Source organism: Dreissena polymorpha, chromosome 11, assembly GCF_020536995.1.
Source record: "Dreissena polymorpha isolate Duluth1 chromosome 11, UMN_Dpol_1.0, whole genome shotgun sequence".
In the NCBI taxonomy this organism is placed as follows: Eukaryota; Metazoa; Mollusca; class Bivalvia; order Myida; family Dreissenidae; genus Dreissena; species Dreissena polymorpha.
In genome coordinates, this window is record NC_068365.1 from 40687361 (window position 1) to 40714706 (window position 27346).

Consider the following 27346-nt stretch of genomic DNA (forward strand, 5'->3'; position numbering starts at 1 on the left):
CTGAGGCAGGTATTTTGGTCGTTTTATACCCTGTATTACTTGTATTATTATGCCCCCCGTATGTCCGTCCACTACATGGTTTCCGAATGATAACTCAAGAATGCTTACGCCTAGGATCATGAAACTTCGTAGGAACATTGATCATGACTGGCAGATGACCTCTATCGATTTTCAGGTCACTAGGTCAAAGGTCAAGGTCACAGTGACTCAAAAAAAGTAAAATGGTTTCCTGATGATAACTCAAGAATGCTTACGCCTAGGATCATGAAACTTCATAGGTACATTAATAATGACTGGCAGATGACCCCTAATGATTTTCAGGTCACTAGGTCAAAGGTCAAGGTCACAGTAACTCGAAATAGTAAAATGGTTTCCGGATGATAACTCAAGAATTCTTACGCCTAGGATCATGAAACTTCATAGGTACATTGATCATGACTGGCAGATTACCCCTGTTAATTTTCAGGTCACTAGGTCAAAGGTCAAGGTCACAGTGAATTGAAACAGTAAAATGGTTTCCTGATGATAACTCAATAATAATTAGGCCTAGGATCATGAAACTTCATAGGTACATTGATCATGACTGGCAGATGATCCCTATTGATTTTCAGGTCACTAGGTCAAATGTCAAGGTCACAGTGTTAAAAAACGTATTCACACAATGGCTGCCACTACAACTGACAGCCCATATGGGGGCATGCATGTTTTACAAATAGCCCTTGTTTTTTTTATTCCACTCACTTTCCAGCCATATTAGAAAGAAAGTTACCGGCTTTTATTTAATAGGAATATTCGCTCTATTTCTCGACTTTACTTGGTGCGAAATTTCTTAGCGGGATGACCTAATTAGGGCTCCACTATGAAAATGTGCGGGGAGTAAAGTCCAGATATAAAGCAAATTTAAATAAGAAATGAATGCTAATCACGTTTTTACTGATATGGCTGGAAAGGGAGTGTCATTTAAAAAATAAACAGAAGTAATAAAGGGTATAAAAAGGCGAAAAATAACCGCCTCGGTATGGACGTCGCCATCTCGACTATCACATGATTACCCCCTCTTTAAGATCAGGAGTGCTTCCCACGCTGCCCGAAGCCAATCTCGCGTTTGCCAGTAACTGTTAGGATATCGTCGCTGGAAATTCACATGGAATATATTGTGACACAAACAATAAAAAACATTTTTTGGTATCTTGTAAAATGTTTGATAACATACCACATCTAGCATTGGAATTTTGGCTATTGCCAAAAGAAACACAGTTTTTGTATGGGTTAACTTTATTTTACAAAATATTTTACGAAATTTTTGTAGATTGTGAGTTGCTATGTGGCTGAAAGGTTTGCAATGCAAATAAATGCTGAGCCTGTAGGCACGCATCTTTATTGCAAACAGGAATCATCATTTGGGGCCGGGGTATATGAGGCTTGTTGGGCATTTGGGGCTTCAGGTTTCTTGTTTAACCTGTCCTTTCCTTGCAAGTGTTGTTTACCGACAATGAACACTTTCCAACTTATTATGGCTTTTACAATCTACTGCAGGAGAGTTCAGCCTGTTGCCTCTATATAAAGTTTGTTCCGTAAAACGGCACCATTCCCAATAAGACCATTTTTCCCAATTTCAAAATAAAAAAATCCCTTTTCCCCCAAAAATCCCAATTTACTGAAAAAAATTGGCAAAGATTTGCATACCCATATGTCAAACCCCTTTTTCAAATCATTGCAGTCTACACAATAGGTCAGTATACCTGCTAAGTGTGTTTTCACAACATCCCAACGCTTAATCCAGTTTTTAGTATTTTCTATGTGCTCAGTTCTGTATACAGTACACTTACTGTTACGGTATCGAATCATCTAAAAGACGTAACAATAAAGATACAGCATGATTTATTTTTATGCCCCCGGATCAAATGATTATTATATTGTATATTGTTTTGGCCTGTCTGTCTGTCTGTTTGCCTGCCTGCCTGCCTGGCTGCCTGCCTGGCTGCCTGCCTGCCTGCCTGTCTGTCTGTCCCAAAACTTTAACCTTGGTCATAACTTTTGCAATATTGAAGATAGTAACTTGATATTTGGCATGCATGTGTATCTCATGGAGCTGCACATTTTGAGTGATGAAAGGTCAAGGTAAAGGTCATCCTTCAAGGTCAACGGTCAAATATATGGCTTCAAAGCGGTGCAGTAGGAGGTATTGTGTTTCACAAACACAGCTCTTGTTTTTTTTTTAGGGGAATGTCTTTTCAAAAACATTTCTGATATAATTTAGTTTAAACGAACAACAAAATTGTTTACTGAAATTAAAAGATTTCAATTGTCTCTACGCTACATAGGTTTTATACCAAAATCAAAACCCCCAATCTTTCAATGCAGTAACGTGACGTTTTACATAAGGCGCATAATTTTTGCTCGCATTTTATCTGGACAAAGTTGTCAGATATTGATTTTAGCAACAATTAATCGACAGTAGATTCTACTGAAGCAAACCTGATTATCATTTAGACAGTTGATACTCTCAAGCATGACTTCAGTTACAGTCTGTAAAAGACTGTTAATTTAAATAAACTCTTGTTTTAGTGTTCATAGAAACAGCAGGAAATCACTCACCGCTTTGATTTTAAAATGCAACTGTTATTTGTACATGTTTTAAACAGTTTTTAGCATAATTAATAATTTTCCCAATTTGGATGGAAACGCCGCTAATTTCCTAATTTGACCAGTACAGGTACCATTCCCGAATTGATGAGGAATAATGCTTATATTTGCTATTTTGAATTCAATTTTGTATCGAAAAGCATTGTGCTAAAATGTGCCATTTACAATACGCAATGACGTTTTTAAGACCTGCGTCATGTAAAAATGTGTCTTATGCCATAAACCCCCATCATAGCTATAGCCCACCTAGCCCACGCATCTTGCAGTCTGGTCAGGAGATACATAATGATACCATAACAACTTTGAGTGATTTTATAGGAGATAGCTTTGCCTTTGACCAGACTGCGCAAATGCACAGGCTGTTTGTGCAGGCTGGGCTTGAGCTAGGCTGGCCAAGCCATAAGACCTATTTTACATGAAGCGTCTATGAAATTGTGATTTCAATGTTTAGAAACAAAACTGCGTGTTAATCAAATATTAACATACAATATATTTTAATGGTGAAGAAATGAACTCATAGTAAGCCATGTGAGGACACATAATGATGTGAACGCCCGTAGTATAATTTGTATCTACTAACACTAATGTGGGGTTTGATTTAAAAAAAACACATTCCATGCGTAGAATATGCAAATTTGTGTTTACAATTTAACAATTTAGACACATAAACTGTATTTCAAATTCAGCATTTACGCCAAATATATATTGTTAATATATTTCTTGTTATTTAGTTGTTTTTAGCTCACCTGATTGCCCAGGTGAGCTTTTGTGACTGGTCTTTGTCCATCGTCCGTCCGTCCGTCCGTCCGTCCGTCCGTCTTTACGGCACACTTTGCATTTAGGTTTCCAAAAATGCTCATAACTTCTATGTCCCTTGAGATATAACCTTCATATTTGGTATGCATATGTATATGGACAAGGCCTTCCCATATGCACAATTTTTTATAGCCCTGTGACCTTGACCTTGAACTTAGGGTCTGCGTTTAGGTTTCGAAATCTGCGTTTAGGTTTCGAAAAATGCTCATAACTTCTAAAAGCATTTATAGGGGGCATATGTCATCCTATGGTGACAGCTCTTGTTTTTAGCTCACCTGATTGCTCAGGTGAGCTTTTGTGACTGGTCTTTGTCCGTTGTCCTTCCGTCCGTCCAAATTTGTTTGTAAACACTCTAGAGGCCACATTTATTGTCCGATCTTCATGAAATTTTGCCAGAAGATTTGTCCAAATGATATCTCGATCGAGTTTGAAACTGGGTCATGCTGGGTAAAAAACTGGATCACTAGGTCAAAAAAAGAGAAAAAGCTTGTAAACACTGTAGAAGTCACATTTAATGCCCAATCTTCATGTAACTTTGTCTATACACCCTTTCAGTTATTAACTGTTAATAATTACCTCCCCTGAATGACGTCATCCGGGGATACCTGATTATCGACTGTAAGCAAACAAAGAGATGTCTGTTTGACAATGTGTGTTTTCAACGGTGTAAATGGACTTAAAATATGAACGAAAAGGTTTGTACTGACCTTATTATTAATAATTTATTATTTTCTTATGCAATTTTGATATTCGGTTCATAATGCTGATACAGCAGCGGTATTGTTTTTGTCTGTTATATGTTTTCGCGAGGACGAAACGTTCAAATGAAGGATTTTTTACTGAAATAAATCTTGTTCAGAAATGTTGATATAGATTAAATAGGTGGAAATATTGACTTGTTTTATCTAAGGACATTTCGTATTCGTCAAAGTATGAACACTCTTTAGCATTTATATTTTGAAGCAACTAAAGGACGCTCGTACTGGTCTTAGTCATACCGTGCTTTTGTACCAATTGACCATTTTTTTAAATTGAAAGCCAACGGCATTCAATGCAACATATGGTTTGTTAAAAAGCTATTTGTTTGATTAGAGCTTGTACTAAGCTATACCTGGCCTAATGTGTATTAATGTGTAAAGTACAATGTATCAGTTATCATGAATGTTATGAAACAGAATTTTGTTCAACAGATTAATGACCACGACTATGCTGTCCAGTTTTACACAGCAACACCAGTATTCGACTCAAAACCGGATGGAAAACAGATTCAAGACATTACCGTATCACTCGAGAAGAAGTCGAAGGTAAATTAAATTGTTTAGTCAATTGATTTGTTTAAATAACATTTGGGAATAAAACATTTATAGACATATAATAATTAATATCAATACAAATAAAATGAAATTCTTAACCAATAGGATAAAAACACATCTTATTATTTGTTAACCACGTTTGTGGACTTTGTTATACTGATTTTAATGATCCAAAATAATCGGTAAAGTTGTTATTCACTTGATTTTTTTAAATATTATTAGTTGATCTTCATAAAATTTCAGTCTAACAGGATCTGCTGTGTGCCCAAATGTCACACCACTGGCTACGGATTGTTAGAAGGCCATGGAAAGCCCAGCTATCATGCATTTCCAGCTGAAGATGATCCAGTTCAAGCTGCTTGGTTGAATAAAATACGAAGAGATGAAGACAGACATTTTAAGGTCAGTTGATAGTGGTTTCAGTAAAACTTTAAATGATTTTGTATAAAGAAAAATAAAACATGTAAAGTACTATATATTTTCATGTCAGAAAAATAGTGTTGATGTGATTCAAAAAAGCACACATATTTATTTATTCTTTTTTTTTCTTTCAGATAAGTCACAAAACGGTTGTCTGTTTTCTCCATTTTGAACGTGACTGTCTTGATGAATCTGGATTTGCTAAGCGGAGGTATCTAAAACCAGGAGCCATCCCTACACTATTCGACTGCTGGAAGGACAAACCACATCTGTTGAAGGGAATTAACGTGGAACGTGCAATTAACAAAATTAAAAGTGTTCACATATTTGATAAGGTCATTCTGGTTTCTCTGTTTGGGACAATTAATCAAATTTGGAAAGTTTGCTCATTGCTCACTCTTTTCCAAGACCCAATTATATCATGTCCTGGTGTTTAACATACATACCATTTATATGAACATATGTTGTTCGTGTACATCATACTACATGTAGGTTAATGAAATACCATTGGCTGTTCATGTAATATTTGTACATTTTTTGGCTTTGTATAAAGTTTTTGATAATTATCTTGATATAAGCATTGATTTAGTTACAGATTAATGCTTAAAGAGTACTTAAAGCTACACACCTTGAAATAAAGTACATGTTGATCAATACATATAGATGCAATTTGAAAGTGTGCAAAATTTTCATTAAATCTATAGCCTAGTTAGCAAGTAATTTATTATTTTTCAAACAGGAATAACTGCTTTTAAAACTGAAAGTAGGATTTCTATATTAAACACGATTATTTTTAACTTTTTAAAGCGCAAAAAAAGATGGCTTTCTACCTTGTTACCACTAGATATATTCTAGTTGGCATAATAAAATTAAATCTATAGCCTAGTTTAATAGCAACTTATTTTTTTTTTTTTCAAACAGTACTGCTTTTAAAACCGAAAGTAGGATTTCCAGACGTACACATCCATTTCGACAAACACGATTATTTTTAAGTTGTAAAGTGCAAAAAAGATGGATTTCTACCTTTTAACCACCAGATATATTCTAATTGGCATAGATAAAATATGTCATTCATACTTAAATTTACTATGCCAAATAAGGTGTGTGGCTTTTACATAAAAATTGTATATACATCTTTTTAATCATGTTTGTTAATTTGTTTTGATTGTATGACTAGCTCTACTGAATAAATAATTTTGTTAATAGAAATTTTAGTTTTTTGTGTGGAAATATTAGGTAAAACTAAAAAAGTCCAATGCATATTGAGACAAATCAGTACTTAAGTTTGTTTCCTGGGAAGAACCATCCTGTACGAAAATTCTTTGCAGATTCTGTACTGAGTCTGTACAAAGTCTGCCCAGAATCAAGACAGAATTCATTTATTCTGTACAAAGAGGACACAGACCTAGAATCTGCCTGGAAAACTGTACAGATTTTTTAAGCAGAATTACAATGAAGCAGAATTTCATCTGTACATATTACTATACCAAACAGAATTTTTATACTTATCGTTTTTATAAGACAGATTTTTAGCACTCTGCATTTTAGCAAGACAGAATTTTGGTACTTGGCAGTATTAAGCAAGGCAGAATATTGGACTTAGAAAACTATTGAAACAAAATTTCAAAATGGGACTTAAATAATTTAAAAAAATTGACTTCTGATTCAAGTTTCTAAATGTTTATTATGAGAAACATTAATTTTTGCCCTATAAAAGAAAAACAATATTTATGTTCAGTTCAATTTATACAATAATTGCCATACATGTATATATTACATGCCATAATATTAAAATATGTATGTAATGATAATTTACCTTTAAACACTTAAAGTACATGTAGATCTACTATAATCATAAAATATCTTTGAATTAAGGTTCTTACAGTTAACTTGATTTAGAGTTGAATACAAATTGAAATTTGTTTTTCAATTCCCTCTCCCCCCCCCCCCCCCTGACTTATGAAAACTGCTTTGCTTTAATGGTAGTATATATGTATTTCCACTGGGGTTAACTGTTTAGTTTGCCTTTCTCTGATGCTATCTATGAAAAATTGTAATGTCAGTGCTTGTATACACCTCTGCAACAGTTCACTTGAAAATAATCATAAACCCCTAACAAACAAATCCTGCCTGCTTGATACTTGTAATGTGAAACTGGGGCTATCTTTACTGGCTTGCTGGAATGTGTATAATCCATTCTGATTGGTTGGGAGCCAAATTTGAACGTGTAAACATAGATCCATGCAGGACCTGAAATGTAGTTTCAAAGCAATGTTGGGAATTTTTAAAGTTGAAGTTTTAATAATATCCTGATATACTTTAATGGACATTCTTAAACAATTAATAAGAATGTGGAAATCAACATTTTGTGTGTCAACAAGTCTCTAAAAGAGGAATTCAGTGAGTAATGAAGCGGCCCTTTTGGAAATGCTTTGAACTGTTAAACAGGTTTGTATTGTTTTTCTTTACATTGTTATCTTATAATGTTATGTTTAATTTAATGATATAATTTAACAGTTACAAAGATCTGTTTTGGTGGGTGATAAACATTTTAAATAAATGATGAAACCAATTATCTTTGCAGTAAGTTCACATAATAGACATGTCAGTCAAAGGTATCTCTATCTTACAAAACCAACATATAGTTGTAACAATCAATTGCCTATTCAGTGACCAAATGAAAGGGCAATGTAACCAATACTTAGATTTATTTATGAATAACTACTCTGCCACAAAATGTAAAGCCTTTTTTTAAATTACATATTTACGAAAGCTATGATTGTTATCACTTAAAAGGTGTTGCATTATATAAGTTGTAATTTTAGTAGATCCCATATGATCACTTCATTCAGATTGGCTAAACAAAGTAATTTTTAAATAGTAAATTGTATTTTTTTTGCTTTCAGCGATTTTCAAAAAAGATTGTGTAGCAACTTACCCCTGACAACGACCTCAGAAGTGCAGTCACAGAGTAATGGTGCTGTTATCACTTAAAAGGTGTGAAGCAAAAACTTAATAGAATGTGGTTTGTAATTAAATCAACATTACAAATTGTCTTTTTGTAAAACACCCTATGAAATGACCTACATCTGAAAAAATGTCAAATTTATTTTATAATGTGAAAAGCAAAATATAAAGAGAAGCAAATTGGTGAACCATGTTGCGTTATTTAAGTTGTTATTTAAGTAAATCCCACATATGATCGTTTCATTCAGATTGACTAAACAAAATGATTTAAAAATAGTTATGTGTATTTTTTCAGCAACCATCAAAAAAGATTGTGTAGCAACTTTCCCCTGACAACACCCACTGGCTCAGTTAAGTGCAGTCACAGAGTGATGGTACCTCACCAGGGTCTAGTTCAGGCAAATGAAGATCTCTAAAAGGGATTTTCATCTCAATATAATAACTGTAATTTCTTAAAACATAAACTTACTTTATTTACTGTGTTTTTATGTCATATAACAGTGATACAGTAATGTGTGTTGTATTTAGGGATTTATTTCTTAACGGGATGTGTAAGAGTAAATTATTTTATTTAATTGACTGTCAGTATTTGTTACTTTTCTTATATATATATATATATATATATATATATATATATATATATATATATATATATATATATATATATATATATATATATATATATATATATATAAACATGTCATAATATCATTAAATAAAAATGTTTAATATTTACAGTCTATATATTTTACTTTACATTTTGCTACATTTTTCTGTACAGAATTTTTGTGTGTACAGATTTTATTTTGTGTACAGATTTTATTTTGCACAGAATCCCATTCTCACATTTTGGTTCTCCCCACATTTAATTCTGCCCAGACTTTTTTCTGCCCCTAAAATATTCTGCTTAATTTAAATAATTCGTAAAATCTGTACAGAATTCGTTCTTTGTTTATATTGAAAAAATCTATAAATAGAAATCTGCTTCAACTCATTTTTAATGGACACCAAATATTTTCTGCACAGGTTCTATACAGATTTTGTGTATTTTATTCTGCACATAATCTGGTTACAGTCTGCCCAAACTTTTTCGTACAGGATTACTGATTCTCGATGGGGATCGAAACTGGTTGCTCCAGATTGCTTAGCAGACACTATAGCAACTATTTCACTAAGACTGCTACAGATTTGCGTAATCCTTTGAGTAAAAACACTTTGTAATCAATGATATAAGCTTTATTACAACAGAAATAATGCAAGATAAGCACATTTGAGTAGCATAGTTCATCACAAAACAGTATGCAGTATCATTAATTGAGAGATTAATGATGAAAGACAACATGTGAAAGCTAGAAATCATAAACTAATTTAAGAAAACACAATCTGAAAATTACAAACATTCAGATACAGGTATTGCACCAAAATGAGCTGAGATCCTATGATTATGTTGAATGAATAAATGTGATTTGAGGTGAATCTCACAAATACTGACACTAAAATAACATAAAATTGATTACTTTCAAATCTAATTTAGATTATTTCAATACTCTTTATTCCTGATTACCGGTTTTTCATGGAGCGGAAACACTTACATCTAACAATTGTTGAACTGTTACGTTCAGATGTCCATGTGTCGAATACATAACCGTCATGAAAAAACACATAGCCTCGTTGAATAGGCTTTTCAACACCCAGTTTTGAACCTTTACAAGAACTTTTGGTCCATTCCAGAATGTTCATGTACGAAAAGTCTTTGAAGATCGGTCTGGTGCTTTGGGTCCATGTGCATTCTTCCAAATTAAGATGTTCTTCCGCTGTTGACACTGTTGATTGTCCTTTACAGTTCATACAGGACGACTTCTGCTTAGCTGCAAATGGCTGGTCTGGATAAGGATCCACAATTAGGATGTTATCCTGGTTGTCACTGAATTTCTTTACCCTGGAAAATATATAAAAGTAAAGATTTAAACTTTGTAACAGAACATTAAGATTTAGGTGTTACAAAAAAAACCACTACTCCAGAGTCTGTTTCAGATACTTGTTTTCCACCTAATAAACGCCACCCCTACCTTCTTTGTGACCAAAAAATGTATAAAGACAATTTAACTAGTGGCAACCAATTTCTAATGCAGACTTAAGAGAGTAATGTAACTTATTATGTCAGGGATTTTAATTGAAGCAGAAAGCTGTGTGCCACTATGCATGTTATATACATTGTAAAGTACTATAATGCTGTGTGGTCGAGTCAGGCTGACTAAACAGATAAAACTTATTTTTAACAGACTGGTTGACAGAAACATAGAAAAAAATTCACAACATGAATGCGCGTTTTTAATATAAAAAGCAGGCTTTTTCCTGGCCATTTTGGGAAAAAAGCAATTTCAGGATTGTGAATTTTTCGTGCCAAAAATCAACTGATTTGGGAAAAACTAATATAAAATAACCCTTTACAATCATTCAAATTAGATGAAAAATCATATTATTCATGGTAATGTACTTTGTTAGATGTCATTTACATGTAATTGAGTTAAAATATTCATAAACTTTTCTTTCTTTTTTTATTGGGAATTATTTTTTTCAAATTGGGAATTTCTATTACAATTTAGGTTAGGGAATGGGTCCGTTTAACTAACCAGTAGATACACCAGGAAAAGGCCTGAAAAGGCGATATAAAATAAGTACCTCAAGCAAAGTTCGGCTTTTGTCTCATTCGATTTCACAGCTTGTCCCCGGCATTTCAACCATATTTGCAACTCTGTAACTTTGCATCTTTCTGGTTGAAGTTGCGGTAAAACAGCGCCAGGGACATCCTTGGCATACAGCTACAAAAAATAAAAAGGCAGGTTTTAAGCATTATTGCTTCTTTAGAAAAAAATCATGTTACTTATACAACATACAAAATTCATCATATTATTTTTTTAGAAAATGGTTTGAAATAAATATGATCGATACTGAATGTAGTGTAAGTTACATGGTTTTTAGCATAGGTGCTTGCACCTATGCTTATGGTATATACCACATTTTGAAAATCCACATCGGTCGGTTACCCTTTATGAAGCCTTACCTGATCAAAAATCAGACGAAATATCTATTTAATTTAGTATATGGTAATTCTTACAATTTTTTGGGGGAAACGTTTTTCTAACGTTTTCTTCGAAGAATATTGCTGACACCGTTTTTAGTGAATTTTTCTAAGACCGTTTTATGTCAAAAAATCTTCTTATAACCTAAAACAAATTTCGTTCGTAAAACAATTCTGTTCTTGTTGATAGTGACCTCACACCTAATTTCTATGGGATCCCAATTTCTATTTCCTTCGTTTACTGTTCTGTCAGAGGTCAAATGTTTACATAACTGAATTCATACGGCCCTGGTTTAAGTATATGTAACATTTCATCGGATAAATAGAAATTAAAACATATTCTCAGCAGGAAGTGGGGCATAAAGCACTTTTATTCTTTGAAAATGTGTAAAAAATGGCGGAGTACGATGAATGTTTTCTGATTTATGATATGGATTCTGACGTGCCTTTCTATGGATTTGATGAAGTAGAGTTTAAAAGTAATAGAGATGTGTTAATTGAAGTTAAAATTATTTACTTTGAGCCAGAAATTAACGTTACGAGTAGAGTTAACGGTTTAAATGTGTCATCGGATTTAATGGATTCGCGCGAATTCTGGACGAGTGCTGTGTCTGTAAAATATTAAATTGAAAGCTGTAAATGTATCAAGTCGGAAAAGAAAACAGATGGTTGCATAATGGTATGCGTGAAATAATGTAATTCTACGTATTTATTTTCATAGTTATATCATTTTGTAACCATTCACATTCGTCACTATTTGGAATTCCCGTTTCTAAAAATAGAGCATTTTGTTAACAAGGGGGGCGACTCGTGATGTCAGCAATCGTTAAGGCTACAATATACTAAATAATCGAGTCATGAAGGGCTGTACTTTCTAAACAAATCATCATATTTTCCTCGAAGGCATGTTATACACTTTGTTCTGGTTTTATCGTTTGGATATATTGATAGGGTAAGCTTAGGTGTTCACTACTTAATCCCTGAAATAGGATAAAGTTGGAGATTAAAGTAAAAAAATGGCACTGCAAAAGGTTACAATCCACTAGAAAGGTTACAATCCACTAGAAAACGGCCGAAAAAAAGGCGCAAAAACAGTCGATTTTGATTTGAGTCGAATTAGTTTTTGGTTTGAACATGACAAATCTTTTTTATTGCTTAAATCGATTCAGCTAAGAATGCCCGTCAAGAAAAGGTATGGTTATGGGGGTCTCTATGTGCAAAATGTTGTATTTATTTTCGCTGAAATTTGTCGCTTTTACATCGAAACATATGAGGAAACTATTTAGTATATTTTGACCGTAACATTTACTTCAGCAGCAACTTCCCTCTATCTTGCAACTATGCTTTCAGCGCCATCGGCGCTCTCGTTTTTAAAGTGGCAATAATGCTTAAAACCTGACAGCTGAACTTGTATGCATTCATGTTGGGTCTCTGTACCGAGTCAATATTTATTAGAGTGTAGTAATGGTACATGACTATGTCCGGATATATTCATGCCACCAATGTTTATGTATTTGCATAATTATATTAATAATAAACTTAGGAGTATTTATTATAGTGAATTCACATTTAAACAAAAAAACAAACCTTATGACAATCACAGTCGTGTACTGTTGTACTTTCTTTTCTGTTACAGGATCTGATCCTATGCTATGTTCAGAAACAGTGAAGTACCATGGCTGAACCAGTGGTTCAGCCATGGTACTTCACTGTTTCTGAACATAGCATTTGGGATGATTCCTGAAAAAAACCCACATATAATGCTTTTTTGAAGCTGATTTTTATATTATTTCAACACTTCAGTCAAACACTCAAAGAAACAAAGGATAGTTTCGGTTTTGAAAGTTTATAAATATAGAGATTTTGGTGTAAAAAACATGAAAGTTAAATGACCCGTTCTCCTGATTGGTTTTCATTCACATTCTTCTACTTTCTAGTTCTATTTAAGAATAAAAAAGCCCCTAAATCATATAATTCCTATGATAAAATCATGATTACAAATATAAACTTTCTGAAAATAACTCGTAATACGCTTTGCTTTCAAAATTTGGCATTTTTATACAATATTTACATTTAAGTTCCAATCCGGGTGTAGTGGTATATGTACGAACATGAAACTTACGTACTTAAAAGTAAATATACAACAAGCGATAGCTTTAATATGCGTCAATATAATAAAAAAAATAAAACATGTGTGCAACTTACGCATGTATTGTGCTAAAGACGTTGATTTCTTCAGCGACACAGTAAAATTTTATTTTCTCTGGCGAATTTCTATCCCCCGTTGACGTCACATCCGGCTAAGGGACACAACTCTAACACTAGTATAAGTGAATAACTGAAAGTGTGTATATGTCTGTCTTAATGATATGTTGGTTGAGTTCAAAAGCGGTTCCGGTCCATTGAAAAACATGGCCGTCAGTGGGTGGGGCAGTTTTCCTCTTGAAGTCACAATTTTGGCCCAATCATCATGGAAGTTTATACAAACATTGGTTTTATTGATATGTTGGACGAGTTTGAAAATGGTCCAGATCGGTGTAAAAACATGGCCGCCAGTGGGCGTGGCATTTTTCTTTATATGAATATTATAAGTGAAAACATGTGAACACTTTAGAAGTCACATTTTTTGCCCAATTTTTATGAAATTTGGTCAGAACATTTGTTTCCTTGATACCAGAGTTGAGTTGGAAAATGGTTCTGGTCAGTTGAATAACATGGCTGCCGGGGGGGGGGGGGTCAGTTTTCTTATATATATATATATATATATATATATATATAGTAAAAAAAGCTTGTGAACACTCTAGATCTTCGAAGTCACATTTTTTGCACAATCATCATGAAACTTGGTGAATAGATTTGTTTTATATATATCTCAGATGAGTTTGTAAATGGTCCCGATGGGTCAATAATCTGATACAGTGAGGAAGGTCCATACTGAGAATAAGAAATACTGTTTATGTTAATACAAAATAATGTTCAGTGAATCAAATTTTTAAGTTTGGTTGGCCTAATGCCTATTGCAATAAAGCACTCTCCTTTTTGGTGTGACGTACTAACAACATACTACCAAGCAAGCAAGTAGTGAATGATGTTGTTAATATCAAGAACGAGCATGCCCTGATGAAGTTACAGCAATTTAATTGGTTTATTTTGTTAAACTATCAATAGAACCATGAAAACACCTCAGTAGCTGATAAATGCAATATTCATGTAGCTTTCAAATTCAAAACAACAGTTTCTTCATTCGCTTCATTTTTTTGCAATCTAAAAATATCGCAATTTTACACTTGTATTTACTTCTACGTGTACATCCTGTATCCCTGATTTGCCTTGTAAATCAAACATAGCAACATATATGAGCGAGATAATTGTTATATGATTTCATTTTTATAATAACATATCATTAACCTTTAATAAAACATTGGAATATATCGGGGGTTATGATTAAAACACTCTCCCCGCACCCTCCTGAAACAAAATCAGGTAGCAATGTTGGTTAGTTGATTTCAATAAGATGTTTTTTTTAGCTCACCTGAGCAGAACGTGCTCATGGTGATCTTTTGTGATTGCTTTTTGTCCTTCGTCCGTTGTGCGTTGTGCGCCGTAAACATTTGCCTTGTTAACTATCTAGAGGCCACATTTATTGTCCAATCTTCATGAAATTTGGTGAGAAGATTGGTCTCAATAATATCGTGGATGAGTTCGAAAATGGTTACGTTTGCTTGAAAAACATGGCTGCCACAGGGCGGGGCGTTTTTCCTTATATGGCTATATATGGCTATATAGTAAAACTTGTTAACTCTCTAGAGGCCACATTTACTGTCTGATCTTCATGAAACTTGGTCAGAAGATTCATCCTAATCACTTGGTCAGAAGATTCATCCTAATAATATCTTGGTCGAGTACGAAAATGATGCCGGTTGGTTGAAAAACATGGCCGCAAGGGGGCGGGGCATTTTTCCTTATATGGCTATAGTAAAACCTTGTTAACACTCTAGAGGCCACATTTATTGTCCGATAGTCATGAAACTTGGTCAGAAGATTTGTCCCAATAATATCTTGGATGAGTTCAAAAATGGTAACCTTTGCTTGAAACACATGGCTGCCAAGGGGTGGGGCATTTTGCCTTATATGGCTATAGTAAAATCTTGTTAACACTCTAGAGGCCACATTTATAGTCCGATCCTCATGAAACTCGGTCAGAAGATTCATCCCAATAATATCTTGGATGAGTTCAAAAAATGATGCTGGTTGGTTGAAAAACATGGCTGCCAGGGGGCGGGGCATTTTTCCTTATATGGCTATAGTTAAACCTTGAAAACACTCTAGACTAGAGGCCACATTTATTTTCTGATCTTCATGAAAGTTGGTCAGACGATTTGTCCCAATAATATCTTGTTATCTCAGGTGAGCGACTTGATAATCTGATAGGGTTTTTGACGGCTGAACAGGTATTAAGACATTAATAATATGTATTTACAGAGTTTTGTTTTTCTTTTTAGGAAATAATTAATGGGCTAATTGTGTTTCTGTTTTGAATACACAGTTGATGTACAGAGGACACTTTGGCAAGCAAGGGCCTTAAGCATTGCAGGCAAGATAAATAGAACTTGAGCCAGATGCTGGACATTTATGGACCTCCCTCCTGTCTAGGTGGAAGTGACTGTTGTTGGAACAGTTATATAATGACCAGCAGAAATGTTACTCAAACCAAACACTTGACACTATACTGGCCCCCTCCTGTTTAGGTGGAAGTGACAGTTGTTGGGATAGTTATTCAGTGAGCAGCAGAAATGGAATCCAAGCCAAACACTGGACCTGTACTGTACTCTTTCCTGCCTAGGTGGAAGTGACAGTTGTTGGAATAGTGAGCAGCAGGAAAGTAACTGAAGCCAAACACTTGACCCTTCACTGACCTCCCTCCTGTTTAGGTGGAAGTGACTTTGGTTGGAACAATTGTCTAGTGAGCAGCAGAAATGAAACTCAAGCCAGACACTGGACCTTTACTGACCTTGCTTGGGTGGAAGTGACTGTGCCTTGGGTAGTTGTCAAGTCAAGAATCACAAGCCAAGTCTTGTCAGGTAAGATTACATTGATATCAATAACAGCCGCAGTGGCATGCAGCCCAATCACAGATTGCGTGCTCAACTGAGGTTTGGTTCTTAGATGTGCCCTTTTGTGATCAGTACATGTCTTCCGTCAAATGTGTGTTGCTGTCATGTTTAAGTTACACAGGAAATAACAGGGTTCGCACAGACCTTGAAAAGTGCTTGAAAATTAAGGTTTATCTTGAAAAGTGCTTAAAAATGATCTGGAGTGCTTAAAAGTGCTTATTTTCAACCACAGCCTTGAAAAGTGCTTAGAAAGTGCTTGAATTTGGCTGGAAAAGTGCTTGAAAATGAAATCACAACAATTAAAAATGTTAAAAACAGATTCATTATTTCCAAGCTTTCAGATAATTTCACGTCATATCGATCCGATGATATTGATCGCTCCACCTATCTGACCCACGCAAATTTTCGCGCGCTTTTTATCAGAACAAAGAAATTTATTTATTTTATGTAGAAGTTGTAACCTAAAATAGCTTTACATGATGCGTGCAAACCGTGTCTGATGATTTACACATGTTCCGATACAACTGTCTTGATTGGGTGCTTATTTCATCAAATTTTTAAATAGAATCATATGAGGGAATTCAATTGATACTTTTGAAAATTGCAAACGTTTGTGTTAATGACTCTTATCGTCTATATTACCCACCCATAATTTGATTTTAAAAAATGGAAATCGGGCATATATGGGATTATTGAGTAATGAATAAAGATGGGAGAAGTTGCATGTATGCGATTGATACAGTTGAAACGAATGTGTCGGGGAATCTGGAGACTCGGGATAATACTATTACTATAATCGGTTATGAGTTCTCCTTGGCTTCAAACTGTTAATTGAATAATCAAACACTCAATTAAAACTCCTCCAGGTGCGGTATATACTACATCTAGGTGCGAACACTGTTTTCTTTTATACGCGGCGTTTTATAAGACAAAAAACACATTAAATGAAATACATTATTCATTATCACTTTTAAATGAAAGGGATCAATACAATACGTTTATGTGGCATTATTTTATTTTAAGCAAACACCATGAACACGGTGGTATATATTATCGGTCTGCGATGATTCGGGTGTTTGCCTTATGGCAAACAGCCCCGCGACATTTGATCTGAACACTCATTGCGGGGTTCATATTGGTAAGAACACCGCAGCGAGTGGCGTTTGTTTAAGTACAGGGTGCCTGTACTAAGGACAAAAATACATATTTTCATATCTTTTCTATGAGTCTGAAGTCGTAGTTTTTTTCCAGATTTAATTTATGACAGTTCCGATCTATTTATACTAGCAGGTACTGGATCGATACGGGTTTTATAATGTAAGGGAGGTAACTCCTACTCATCTGTCGCCAATTGCAGGCTGTCAAGCGGTCATACTTTTTCCTACTTTTTCCTACTATTTCCTACTTTTTCATCAGGATCCTACTTTTTCCTATTTTTTTACCAAATCTTCCTACTATTCCTACTTTTTCATTTTCAATGAATAATTTATTTTTTTTAAAGAGTTTATTTAGTAAACTTGCAGGATGAATGAATCTATGGCATGACTGTATCCCTGTTAATGTGCATTCATCTAGATGAGACCTGACAACCCATGCTGACTGTCTGCTAGCACCTCTTCAGGAGTATAAATATTTATTTCTTATGTAACTTTTTAAATTATTGACAAGTTTTTTTTTGAAGTAACAATAGTGCCTTGTTTACTTCCTTAGCATTTGTACACTGCAGACTTCACTACCTTACACAGTTCCCAGTGATGCAAGAGCTGAGGGAACCCATTGTTTATTCCAGTTTTATTTTTCTTTCCATTGACAACAATTTGACCAAACCTTATGCATGTTTACATGATATTGCTGTTTGGAATGTAGAGAAATAGAGATACATGTATTGTATGAGTGGTTATGTAATATGGAATTTATTACACAAGTTATTGGAAAAAAGATAAAACTGATGCTTTGCCGAGTTTTCATCATTTACAAATATAATGTAATAAATTCTGTATTACATGACAACGGATATGATGTTCTATTGATATCATAGGTACATCATGTTTAGTAATTAAAGATAAATGCACAGAGCCTAAATGCCCTGATACATTTTTATGCTCCCGGTAGGGTGGCATACTGCAGTTGTTCTGTCAGTCCGTTTGTCTGTCTGTCTGTGTGTGTGTGTCCGTCCGAAAACTTTAATATGGGCCATAACTTTTGCAATATTGAAGATAGCAACTTGATATTTGGCATGCATGTGTATCTCATGAAGCTGCACATTTTGAGTGGTGAAAGGTGAAGGTCATCCTTCAAGGTCAAAAGTTAAAAAATACAATCCAAGGGAAGTAATAAGCTTTAAAAGGGAGATAATTTCTAAACCTGCCAAATGATATATTGAAATTTTATTTCAAAGCTGCGCAATAGTGGGCATTGTGTTTCGGACAAACACAATTCTTGTCTAATGATGCCATAGCTAGTGAGGTAACTTCAAGGTGTTAAAGCGAAGTATTAAAATTATTAAACGGCATTATTACACTCCCGCAAAGTCATCAATAATGTAAAAGCATTTATTTGAAAGTGGAATAAACAATGTAGTGCAACTGTTTCATTGCCCAATCAATGCTGTCATAAAAGATGTCAGGTGATAAGGTCCTATCTCCAGTTGCATAATCTGCTCTGCAATGACCAGTCATTTTGAATGTAACTTAAGTCATTATAACTGCACCCTATTGTCAATTTAAAGGTTTCACGATGTAGCTGTAGCAGAGCATTTACACTGCTTTATATACTAGTATTAATCTTGTACAACAAGTTGGTGTATCACTAAATAAATTTGGTCTTCTGCTTAAGGATATAACATGCACAATATAATTACCATTTTTATATCGATACACAGAAGACCTCTAACCACTTGATACACCAAAATGAACAGCATCTAATTACATGTATACTTCTTTATCAGGGTAGCTTTGCTTGAAACTTAATTATCATAGATACACTATAAGTGCTAAAATTCCTAGTGGGAAAACAAAGTTTAACCCTTCATGGATGGAGAAGTTGGACAACAGTGGAAAAACACTGGGATCATGGTGCAAGAGAGATACCGGCAATGAGTTTGCAAGATATTGTACTGTCTGAATGAAGTCCATCTTGTAGTAATTCTGGTGCTAATCAACTTATAAGTCATGCAGATGGATAAAAAAACAAGGAAAACATGAAATACATGCATAATAATTCACAAAAGCGTTTGTTTGGAAGTGCCCAAAAGCCAAGCAGCTCTCAGGGTTGTGGGGATAAATCTATCTGTATGCAAGTACATCCATCACACAAGGAACAGGTACAAAAGGCTGAAATCTTCTGGGCCCTTAAGGTAGCTCCAAGTGGGTATCCATACAGAACATGTGATGGCACTCCTGCTCTGTTTCAAGCTATGTTTCCTGGACCTGTGTCTAAAAAATAAGTATTATGTATTCCTACTTTTGAGGGAAAAGTTCCTACTTTTTCCTACTTTTTTCCTTCTTTTCTTGCAAAAGTAGTTCCTATTTTTTCCTACTTTTTGAAAAAAGGTCACTTGACAGCCTGCAATTGGTCTACTTCGTTTTTTTTGTATGCATTATGCCATTACGGTGCTGACAAGTTGAAATATGCCAGTAAATACCGTATACTTTCGCTTGTAAGACACATTTTTAAGACTTAAATTAATAAGTTACAGTTGGGGTCGCGTCTTATAAGCGAGATACTGGTGAAAATAAACAAAAAATTTCAATATATCGAGTTAAATACTGGCCTTATGATAGCCAAGTTGGACACTTGTCAGTTGTTTTGAATCATCGCGGCAGTCATTTGCATTTTCTCTTAAGTCTGTATTGGCCGGTACCGTGTATCGGAACGCTATGTTCAGTTACCGATTTTTATACGCCCGTCTATGACGGGACGTATTATGGTATACCCCGCGTCTGTCCGTCCGTCTGTTAATGTCGTACGCTACGTCAAATATCCTTTGACAGATTTTCTTCAAATTTTAACACAATCTTAATATTGATAAACCCTGATCCCCTTTCGTTTTTGACGGAATTCTGAATTGTCGTTCCAGAGTTATGGGACTTTGTTCGTCAAAATTTCGTGATTTCATTGAATGTCCTACTGTAGCTCAAATATCCTTCGATGGATTTTTTTCAAATTTCAACACAATCTTAATATTGATAAACCCTGATCCCCTTTCGTTTTTGACAGAATTCTGAATTGTCGTTCCAGAGTTATGGGACTTTGTTCGTCAAAATTTCGTGATTTCATTGAATGTCCTACCGTAGCTCAAATATCCTTCGATGGATTTTTTTCAAATTTTAACACAATCTTAATATTCATAAACCCTGATCCCCTTTCATTTTTGACGGAATTCTGAATTGTCGTTCCAGAGTTATGCGACTTTGTTCGTCAAAATTTCGTGATTTCATTGACTGTCCTACCGTATCGGATTTACCATGTTACAATGTTAAATTATCAAGTATTCACATATTCAACTGGATGAGATTTGACTGGAACATTGGAATTCCATACACGCATACATATACTCAAAAAAAGATATGGTATGAATGTCAAGGAGACGGCGCTCCATGCTCATGTACTTATAAAATAAACCATGTATTCAAATACAAATAAACTGAAGTAAAAAAATGATTCAAAGGGTTATTTATTACCTTACTACTTCATTGGCGAACGACGGGCGTATCATGCGCTCATGGCGCAGCTCCTCAGTTTTGTAATAAAATGTATTGTTACTGATTTTGTTGTCTATTATTTTTAATTTGAATTTTGTTATTTTTGGGGCGTAAGACGTTATATTGTCCATGATTATTCTTGAAAAGTTTGTATCACCTGATTGTCTGCGCGCGCGTCGTTAAATGTCATATAAAATGGCCATTATAGTATACGTGTGTAAGCGGCAACACAATGCCAACATGCTTAAAACAAAACCAAAATCAATTCTCAGTTTGAAACTGTCAATTGTTAAATAAACACGCTGCCGATTACAAATGCTACTTGACAAGTTTGTATCACCTGATCGTCTTTGTTCCACGTTGTTAATTTTCAATTAAGACATTATTGGCAATAAGGGTATCCTCTGAAATAAGTTACCAGTTTGCAACTGTCAATTGTTAAATAAACACATTTATTCAGACGACCCACTTATGCCGATGACACCTTATTTATTAAGGGCCAACAACAACGGGAGCAAATAGCGACCGCATGCAATTATCTGCATATGGCTTTCTTCTTGACACGTGATTTCGATCTGCGCTTCAGAGTCTATCACTCTATCACACGATTGGCTAATTTTATGAAAGTAGGTGTTACCTATTGTTGATAGACAATTGACGTAAAATTTGCATAATCTAGGTAATAAAACTAAACGCTTTCAAAATATCTGCCTATAAGTTTTCAATACCTGTCAAATCATACAATTAAGATGACTGATACGATCTATTTTGCTTGTGCATTGATATTACAAACGTAATATGTTTGCAATTGTTTGCAATTGTTAGGGCAAATGATTAAATACACAATTGTTAGAAATTTTGTTAATTTGATAATTATTTTTATTGCATGAATAATACTTGAAAATAAATTAAAACCCACTAATATATCATAAAATAAACAAATATTATTTACTTTGTTGTTTGATTGTTTTATTTTTCAGACTTGCGTGAATTACTTATTGTATGAAGCGCGAGTTTGAAAAATTCTCAATGTGTAACTAATTGATGATTTCCTTTAACATTCTGCCATTTTTCGGCTGATGAATTTCCGGGTGTACTTTGTCCAGGGTTTTCCATGGAAATCCATGGAAAATATGAGGCTGGAGTATTCGGACTAAGTTTCCAGCCTTTTCCAGCGTCAATATTTAAAAAAAAGGGTGGAAAATTGTCCATGGTATGTGGAAATAGCCTGGAATAGTTTCCATGGTTTTCCAGGCTCCCTGGAATAATTACCATGGAACAATTTCCAGGGTTTTCCAGCCAGCATGGAATAAATACCGTCCGAATACTCCATGTAATCTGGAAAACCATGGAAAACCATGGATTAATTTCCAGGGTTTTCCAGATTACATGGAGTATTTGGACGGTATTTTTTCCATGCTGGCTGGAAAACCCTGGAAAATATTCCAGGGTTTTTCGATGTTTAATATTCCATGGATGCCTGGTATAACATGGAAAATTGTCCAGCGTTTACCATGGTCACTGAATAGAAAAAGAAATTTCTGGTCTAAAAACAATATTCATGTATTAAATGAATACAATACTCACAGCTTAAGTAAATCATAATTTAAGGTTAGATTAAAACAAAACAAAAAATCAACATAATGCCTTAGTTTCTTCTATGTATTATTTTGTTCACAATTCATCAAAATATAACATCAGATTAGAAATTGACTGTTACATTTATTTAACAAATTATTCAGATCAAACAAGTGTTGTTTAATACATGCTTACAAAGCCTCTAGGTCCATTATCATAAATCAGGCCCTTACATAACAGAACAGGCGCTACTTTAAAAGTTAAAAAGTATAATGCAACCTTCACAACATGTATTCAAAGTAACAAAATACAAGCAAGTCAAGTAATATACAGTAACAATTCACGAACCCTGTACAAACGATATACAAGAAACAAAATGAAAAAATTAAGTTATTTTAGCTGCTTCATGTATGTCACAATATATGTAGCTGCCCATGAGCACAAGGATACTATTTTTATGTCCCCCACTATAGTACCCTGGTAGTGGGGGACATATTGTTTTTGCCCTGTCTGTTGGTTGGTCTGTTGGTTGGTTGGTCTGTTGGTTGGTTGGTTGGTTTGCGCCAACTTTTAACATTTTGCAATAACTTTTGCTATATTGAATATAGCAACTTGATATTTGGCAGGCATGTGTATCTCATGGAGCTGCACATTTTGAGTGGTGAAAGGTCAAGGTCATCCTTCAAGGTCAGAGGTCAAATATATGTGGCCCAAATCGCTTATTTTATGAATACTTCTGCAATATTGAAGATAGCAACTTGATATTTGGCATGCATGTGTATCTCATGGAGCTGCACATTTTTAGTGGTGAAAGGTCAAGGTCATCCTTCAAGGTCAGAGGTCAAATATATGTGGCCCAAATCGCTTATTTTATGAATACTTTTGCAATATTGAAGATAGCAACTTGATATTTGGCATGCATGTGTAACTTATGGAGCTGCACATTTTGAGTGGTGAAAGGTCAAGGTCAACCTTCAAGGTCAGAGGTCAAATATATGTGGCCCAAATCGCTTATTTTATGAAAACTTTTGCAATATTGAAGATAGCAACTTGATATTTGGCATGCATGTGTAACTTATGGAGCTGCACATTTTGAGTGGTGAAAGGTCAAGGTCAAGGTCATCCTTCTAGGTCAAATATATGGGTCAAAATTGCTCATGTAATGTAACTTCTGCAATATTGAAGCTAGCAATTTTATATTTGACATGCATGTGTATCTTATGGAGCTGATCATTTTGAGTGGTGAAGGGTCAAGGTCAAGGTCATCCTTCAAGGTCAAACGTCATATAGGGGGACATTGTGTTTCACAAACACATCTTGTTCTCAGCTACTTTCACTTTAATGTAATTTAGGTGCTTAATTTCATTAAAATACTTTTATATAATTGTATTGTTCAAAGAAATTCAGAACATAATGCATGTACATGTATTACTTTCCAAGTGACAATTTAAAATGTAATTGCAAGTCTAAAACTTGTGTAGGCAGCTTAGTAAATTATAAGTACCCAGGTGGGATAAAATTACAGTTTTTAAAAACTTTTTAGTTAATTAGCTAGGCTTCAGTAGGTCGTGGATCTTTTTTAGAACTTGTACTGCTGTTATACTGTACGGCTCCTGCATGATCTCTAAAAGAAAAACAAAGCAAACAATATTACAAGAAAGTCATAAGTTTTTTACATTCATCTGTAAAAGTAAATGTGCAGCAATCATATGATTGAATATCTATACTTCAATGCTCATTCATGTTTTAATCTATTTTAGATATTTCATATCACTGCTCAATTCGGTACATCTGGCTTTTTTGTATTTGAGCGAACATTTACGATCCTAAGTAGTTAGCAATTATTTCTTTTCCATTTACTGAAATTTATTCTCTTAAAGTTTGCAAGCGGGCTTTAATCTACTTGCAAACAGGCAACCACACAGGAAAACTGAGACTTTCAAGTGAATAAATTGGTGATTTAACTTATATTTTTATATGACTCTCTTTTATTTTGAAATTTATATTGTTGTTTTCTTAAATGCCCCAAAACGGGGTACACTAGCATGTATCTGGAAACTCAAACATATATAGGAATGTTATATTCAGATATTGCTATATGAAAGTTATGCTAATTTGCTAATTCATATAAAAATAACCTGTAATTGAAACTAGACCAAAATATTGGATACCAAAAAGACAAAATACTTTCAGGTGGTTAACACTAAATTACTTATATGAGCCCGGGGCATAACAATATTTACCATGAATTTGTGGCCATGTTAGTCCTCTTGGTAAATGCGCCAAAAGAGCCGCTTTGCTGTCTTGGGTTATTTCCCTGCCAAACTCTGCAGTATCTTCCATCAACTGGTCTGAGCTACAGTTAAAGCACATAATGAAAATGTATATAGAAAATAATTCAAGTATTGTTTTAAATATTTAGTAAAATCAGGGGTTTTTTTACTAAGAAAGTGACGCCGATATTCGGCGTCTTCCCCTACCAGAATTTTTCCCCTAAAAATACCATTTCCCCTCCAAAATATATTTTTTTACCAAAATATAATATTTTACCCTTAAAGAAATGTTCTTTTTTTTTTAGGAAGTCGACACTTATCCAATTTGTACCATGTTCAACGATCTCTCTCTCTCTCCCGACGAACACTCATATCTGGGAATCCCAGTGATTCTATATATAGCTCTTAAAATACGTCATGAAAACCGGGCAACTAATCGTATTAATCATGTGACTATTTTACTGGATTCCGGTCTTACGCGAGAAGGGTGTTTCGTCAATTAATTACCGGAAACCAGTCAAGTTTTCATCCGGGTTATGTGAAAGCCAAGATATAAACGTTAAAACAGAAAAAGTCTCACAATTGGCGTTCATACATGAACAAAATAAAACGTTCGGACTCGGAAAATATTAATTGCGTTGACGCATGTTTTAAGAATGAATCATCAATAACCGTTGAAACCCAGCAGGATACGAAGGTACATGTAATCAACATCGATTAATACTGTCAGATTATTGTGAAAGTGAAAGTAGACAATCGGCAGCTGCCGCACCTTTCCCTTCCAATACTGTAGCAGATCTAGATCGTCAACCCATTCATCATGAAATTGAAATCATAATATTGACATCATTCCCCGGCCCCAGTTGAAAACATTTCCCGTTATTAGATCTACACCTGCAATTTTATTTAGGAATTTGACTTTAATATCATACTTGTTCATGTGTTTAAGAACAAAAAGGTCAGAGACATGCCTCTTTTTCTAAAAAAACCTGAAGTCTGTAGGTGAGTTATAGACATTGAAATGAACAGTTTTTATTTTTTCCCCAAATATGTCTCTTTCGCGCTCGATTTTCCCCTTTTACCCAGCGTCCAGCGTCTTCCCCTTTTTCTAAAAAAAAACCCTGGTAAAATGGTCTTTAAATAATAACTTACAATGAAGTTAATACATCACAAAGCATAGCATAACAAAATTTGTTGGTATGATTAGTACAAATTTATTATTGCTATAATTAGAATGATGTGTAATTCTATTGGTATGAAAATGCAAAGTGAAAACTAAAAAACAATGCTATTGGTTTAATTAATTTATTTATAAACATTAACAGCATTAATGAGCATTGAGTTCTCGTCATGCACAGTACATAACTACCTTAGCCTCAGTTCCCTAGCCATGCATTATAAACTTCCGATACTACATTCAAGCTTATTAATATCTCCACATAGGACTTCCTTTATCAAGCTGCAAACTGCACTTAGTGAAAATGTGTGTGACAGCTGCTTTTAAACTTCTATATTTGCCATACTTTTACCTAAAATGTCACATAAAAAAGGTCTACAATGATGACATAACAAGAATAAATTTAAAGGAATATTTAGAAATAATGAAAAGCACAAACCTTCAGTTGTTGTTCTATTCCTAGACAGACTTCTGAAACACTTGTATGCATCACTCTTTAACAACATTTCATGTCACTTTCCAAATGATATCCATACATTATTATTTTAAGAAATTCTTGTTAATTGAAAAACTCATTAACTCTACTGTTTGTGAAATTACATTAACTTCATTTTAACAACAAGTTAAACCTGCATATTTTCTCCAGAATTTCAATCTAACAGGTAAACTTTCTGTATTTGAACTCAGCCAATCAGAAAAGGCTGTGATATTTTATAACCAATAGATTAGCCGCAGACATATCTGACTCACACACAGGCATCTCAGATAGTTTGTTAATTGCAAACCTGGACTGTAGTTAAATATTGAGTGTGTATACACCTTGAGCAGGGTTAAGGAATTTAAACTTGTAGACATTGCTTTGAAAGTTACTACTATTACTTCTACTACTAATACTACTACTACTAGTACTACTACTACTACTTCTACTACTTCTGCAAAACTACTACTACTACTATTACAACAGCCACAACAATAACAACAACAACAACAACAACTACTACTACTACTACTACTACTACTACTACTACTACTACTACTACTTCTACTTCTACTACTACTACTACTACTACTACTTCTACAACTACTTCTACTACTACTACTACTACTACTACTACTACTACTACTACTGCTACTACTACTACTACTGCTTCAACTACTACTACTGCTTCAACTACTACTACTACTACTGCTGCTGCTACTGCTGCTGCTGCTACTACTCCTGCTGCTGTTGCTGCTGCTACTACTACTACTGCTACT

At 34.4% G+C, this 27346-nt stretch overlaps 2 protein-coding genes and 2 long non-coding RNA genes across 7 annotated transcripts in view; 3 read left to right on the forward strand and 1 right to left on the reverse strand.

Annotated features, from left to right (window-relative positions):
• Positions 1 to 27346, forward strand: part of LOC127850681 (uncharacterized) — a 242204-nt gene that overhangs the window by 96541 nt on the left and 118317 nt on the right. The window lies entirely within an intron of this gene.
• On the forward strand, positions 4056 to 6298 carry LOC127850686 (uncharacterized). The gene is made up of 4 exons (XM_052383947.1): positions 4056 to 4157; positions 4653 to 4766; positions 5019 to 5177; positions 5330 to 6298. The coding sequence occupies exons 1-4, from the start codon at positions 4146 to 4148 to the stop codon at positions 5630 to 5632; spliced, it is 588 nt and encodes a 195-aa protein (XP_052239907.1). The 5' UTR covers positions 4056 to 4145; the 3' UTR covers positions 5633 to 6298.
• On the forward strand, positions 7226 to 8741 carry LOC127850690 (uncharacterized). Its single transcript, XR_008035409.1, has 3 exons — positions 7226 to 7643; positions 8102 to 8192; positions 8458 to 8741. It is a non-coding gene; the product is annotated as an uncharacterized LOC127850690 (long non-coding RNA).
• On the reverse strand, positions 9715 to 12889 carry LOC127850691 (uncharacterized). The gene is made up of 3 exons (XR_008035410.1): positions 12832 to 12889; positions 10845 to 10984; positions 9715 to 10101 (listed from the first exon to the last, which is right to left on the reverse strand). It is a non-coding gene; the product is annotated as an uncharacterized LOC127850691 (long non-coding RNA).